This window comes from Sorex araneus, chromosome 2 (assembly GCF_027595985.1).
Source record: "Sorex araneus isolate mSorAra2 chromosome 2, mSorAra2.pri, whole genome shotgun sequence".
In the NCBI taxonomy this organism is placed as follows: domain Eukaryota; kingdom Metazoa; phylum Chordata; class Mammalia; order Eulipotyphla; family Soricidae; genus Sorex; species Sorex araneus.
The window spans coordinates 231,073,154-231,077,803 of record NC_073303.1 but is presented as its reverse complement, the minus strand read 5'-3'; the positions used below and the strand labels follow the sequence as shown (position 1 = coordinate 231,077,803).

At 44.8% G+C, this 4,650-nt stretch overlaps 1 protein-coding gene across 1 annotated transcript; it reads left to right on the top strand.

The window, feature by feature from the left end:
* Positions 1–1,207: 1,207 nt before the first annotated feature.
* On the top strand, positions 1,208–1,951 carry LOC101545438 (high mobility group protein B3-like). The gene has a single exon (XM_055124594.1). The coding sequence runs from the start codon at positions 1,208–1,210 to the stop codon at positions 1,949–1,951; it is 744 nt and encodes a 247-aa protein (XP_054980569.1).
* The last annotated feature ends 2,699 nt before the right edge of the window (positions 1,952–4,650 follow it).

The following is a 4,650-nucleotide window of genomic DNA, read 5'->3' as shown; positions in this document are numbered from 1 at the left end:
ACATTCCTCAAAATAACAACTAGGAATTGAGCTTCCATATAGCTCAGCAATTCCACTCCTTTGAAGATACCTGCAAAACCCCAGACCACACTGGAGAAAAGACATCTGCTCATCTATGGTCATTACAGCATTATTCGCAGTAGACAAAATCTGGAAACAGCACTAGTTTCTAAGAACAGATGACTGAATAAAGAAGTCATGACATATATAAGCAAAGAAATACTACTTGGGTGTAAAGTCATTAAACCTGGTGATACATGGATGGACATGAACAGTATCAAACTGAGTGTAATGAGTCAGAGGGAGAGGGACAGACACAGAACAATCACACTCACCTGCAGGATATAAAATAATGAGAGAATAATACTCAAAGACCATAGAAACTATGGTCAGAAGAAGTGGTCTTTGTAGGAAGCTTGCCACAGTGGTGGGGGTTCAGGGGCAGGGTAGTGAAAAATTCACAAAGATAATGAGAGGTGAAAGTGGTCAATCTGGGTGAGGACTAAGTTCTGAAAGGTCAAGTGATATGTATGATAACCTTTTAGTATCATAACAGTATCATAAACAAAAGGGCCTAAAAGGAAAAAATGCTACCCAGAGAGGCAGGCTGGTAGGTGGGTACCAGGTGGGAAACTGAAGACATTGGTGGAGGAAAGGGGACATGGGTAAGAGTAATGGTGTCCCACCATTATATACCTGAAACTCAACCATGCATAACTTTGTATTCATGGTGATTCCGTACACGTTAAATTTAAAAATTAGATTGTTTAAAAGATTTGTGGCGAGAGTACTAGCACAGTGGAAAGGGTGGTGCCTTGACAAGGATGACCCAAATTCCCCGCCCCCCTCCCAGCACCCCATTTAATCTCTAGAGCCACCCTGAGAGTGATTGCAGATCCAGGAGTAAGCTCTGAGCAGTGCGATTTACGCTCTCGAAACCAGAAAACCCAAACAAGCCCTCCTCAAACCCTTTGGCCCTGGGCCTCGTGACCCCTGTGTGACGACGGGGCAGGCTCAGGACACCAGGGCAGCGCTGAGCGCCGACAGGCTCGCTGATCTCACAAAGCCGGTGGGTGAACAGAGAATGGCGGGGTGGGAGCTCAAGGGCTAAAGAAACACCGGCAAACGCAGGGCGGAGGCCGTCTGAAGAGCAGGCGGCGGCCTCGGCTGGGCACAGGGTCTGGAGCATCAGGCGGCGGCAAGAGAGATGGGCAAAGGCCAGTGCGAGCGACCCAAGGGCAGGACCTCGGCCTACGCATACTTCGTGAAGGGCTGCCGGCACCAGCTGCGGAAGAGGAGCCCGCGCCGCGCCGTGGGCTTCCTGGCCTTCTCCCGCCACTGCGCCCGCAGGTGGAAGTCCATGTCCGCCAGCCAGAAGGCGCCATTCCAACGGCTGGCCGCAGCCGACCAGCACCGCTACGAGCGCCAGATGCTCCGCTACGACCCCAGGAGGGCCGCCAGGAGAGACCCCGGCCGGCCCAAGCGGCCGCTCACGCCCTTCTTCCTCTTCTGCCGCGAATACCGGCCACACATTCGCTTCGCCCACCCCGAGATGGCAGTCCCCATGGTGGCCCAGAGACTCGGGGCGCTCTGGCGAGAGCTGAGCGACAGGGAGCGGCGCCCTTTCGAGGCCCTAGCCGCCCAAATGAAAGACAGCTACGCCCACCAAATGGCCCAGTACTGCCTGAAGAAGGGCCGCTGCAGAAAGGAGGCGACCGCAGGACGACTCCAAGAGCAGGTGGACCGCCAGGAGGAAGAGAGTGACTCCAGCAACTACAGAGAGAATAGGGAGCTGGAGGAGGAAGAATCGAAGCTGGGTGACGAGGACTCCGAGCTGCAGGAGGAGGACCCCGAGTTGGAAAACGAAGAGCCTCAGCTGGAGGAGGAAAACTCTGAGCTGGATGAAGGAGAAGACTCTGAGTTGGGGTATGATGGTTCAGAGGAAGATTGATTCCGAGAGGTCGAGGGAAGGCAGAGGAGAGGAGACTGAGCGCAATCCTTAGGTGGATGATGTGACGAACAGAGACAGCAGCCTTCTCCTTCCTCACAGATTCCCACAATAAAATTCAGGGTACTATCCTGTCACCCACCTCCTGTCTGTCTGTTTCAGGGAGTGGAAGGGGCTCTTTGTGGAAATGAGGGTATATGTTTTCAACAGTGGAAATCGGGGCAGCTGACACAAGTACTGTTTGGCTTGGTATTCCGTGTAAGGGAATCTGTTTTCAATAGAATGTTGGCTAATCAAGAAGTTCCTGGCAATGTGGGAGGCAGAGCAAGGCGGATTTGGAGGTAGCCAGGACCAGGTGACACTGGCTTGGGGGGGGCTAGGTCCTGAAATTGTGGGTGCCTGACTCAACTTTCAGATTAATTTAAAAATAATTTTTGAAGATAGGAACAAAGAGAAAAGGTGGAGTAAACAGGAGGAGGGAGAAAGAGGAGAGGGCAGAAGTGTAGGGAGGAGAGACACTGGGATGGAGGAGAAGGGGAGGAGATAAGGAAGGAAAAGTGGGGGGAGGGCAAGAAGGGAACGGGAGGATGAGTAGAAGGAAGATAAAGTGGAGAAGGAGAAGAGGAAAAGAAGAGGAGAAAAAGAAGACAATGATTGATGATAATGATGATGAACAAAAAAAACATGATGATGATGAAGTGCAAGAAGATGAAAACTAAAAAGAGGAAGTTCAAAAAGAAGCAAAATAGAAGAAAAGGAGGAGGAGGAGGAGGAGGAAGAAAAGAAGAAGAAGAAGAAGAAGAAGAAGAAGAAGAAGAAGAAGAAGAAGAAGAAGAAGAAGATGAAGAAGAAGAAGAAGAATATGATTAATGTCGACAATGAGTGTGATTTAAATGAAGATGAAGATGATGACGAAAAAAAGGAGGAGGAGGAGAAGGAGATGAAGAAAATTATGATGAATATGTCTACAATGAGTGTGATTTCAATGAAGAAGAAGAAAAAGAAGAAGAAGAAACAGAGGAAGAAGAGAAAGAAGATGAAATAGAGGAAATAACAAGAGTAAGAATAAGAATTAGAAGAAAAAGAAGAGAAAATATAAGATGAAATAGAAGAGAGGATGAGGAAGAAGAAAAATAAAACATCTAAAAGAGGATGATCAGCAATGGAAAACAAATTACCTAATGCTTCCTTTTCAGCAGGTCTGACTTTAGGGGAGAGACTCTCCAAACAATAATAGTGAGTTTTGTTGAAATATTGTATGCAATCAAAGTGAAAGTAAAGTGAAATTTATTAGTTACACAGGCGGGGGGGGCTTAGGGTGGGGGGGCTAGGGGCGTGGGGGTGTTTGGGGTGTGAGGGGGCGGGGTGGAGCTATACTGGGATTCTTGGTGGTGGAATATGAGCACTGGTGAAGGGATGGGTATTCGAGCATTGTATAACTGAGATTTAAACCTGAAAACTTTGTAACTTTGTAACTTTCCACAATAAAAAATTAAAAAATAATAATAATAAAAAAATAAAATAAAAAAAGATTAAAAAAAATAAAAGAGGATGAAAAAAGAAGAATGAGGAAAAAAGTCTAGTTCTAAAGTGAAGATTCATGTAGAGTGTTGGTTTATTAGAAATAGACAAACTGGATGGCAAACACAATGAAGAAGAATATGTAGAACCAGTGGAAGAAAAGCAGAAGCAGAACTAGAAAACAAGAAGTGGAAGAAGAAGCAGAAAAGCATAACATGAAAAAGAAGAAGAAGAAGAAGAAGAAGAAGAAGAAGAAGAAGAAGAAGAAGAAGAAGAAGAAGAAGAAGAAGAAAGAGGAAGGAGGAGGAGGAAGAGGAGGAGGAGGAAGAGGAGGAGAGGAAGAAGAAGAAGAGGAGGAAGAGGTGAGGAAGTAAAAGAAGAGGATGAAGAAAATTAAAGACAATGAGAAGCAGGATGAGAAGAAGAAAAAGAAGCTGAGGAAGAGGAAGTAGTAGAAGAAGAAGACGATGATGATGATGATGATGACGACGATAATGATGAAATAGAAGGAGAAAAAGATGAAGAAGTTGAAGAAGATGATGATGAAGGTGAAGAAGTAGAAAAAGAAGACACAAGAAGAAGAAGAACAAAAGAAGAAGAAGAAGAACAACAACAACAACAAAAGAAGAAGAAGAAGAAGAAGAAGAAGAAGAAGAAGAAGAAGAAGAAGAAGAAGAAGAAGAAGAAGAAGAAGAAGAAGAAGAAGAAGAAGAAGAAGAAATTAGTTTTGGAGCAGGAAGATGAAAAAGAGGAGGTAGAGTTGAGTAACTAATGCAAATAAACAAGAAATAGGAGAATAGAAGTAGTGCAAGCATTGATGTTGGTTATACAAACTAGGAAAAATATAGGCCTAAGTGGAAAACATTGTTCATAATTGCAATAGCGGTTAGGCAAGAAAAAGATATTAAGGGTATCCAGATAGGAAAGGAAGAAATCAATCTCTCACTATTCACAGATGATATGATACTATACCTAGAAAATCCTAAAGCCTCTACCAAAACTCTTAGAAACAATAGACTTGTACAGCAAAGTCGCAGACTATAAATTCAATATCCAAAAGTCCATGGCCTTTCTATACGCAAATAATGAGACAGAGAAAAGCAACATGAAAAAAGCAATCCCGGTCACAATCGTGCTCCAGAAAATCAAGTACCTTGGAATCAGCTTAATTAAGGAAGTAC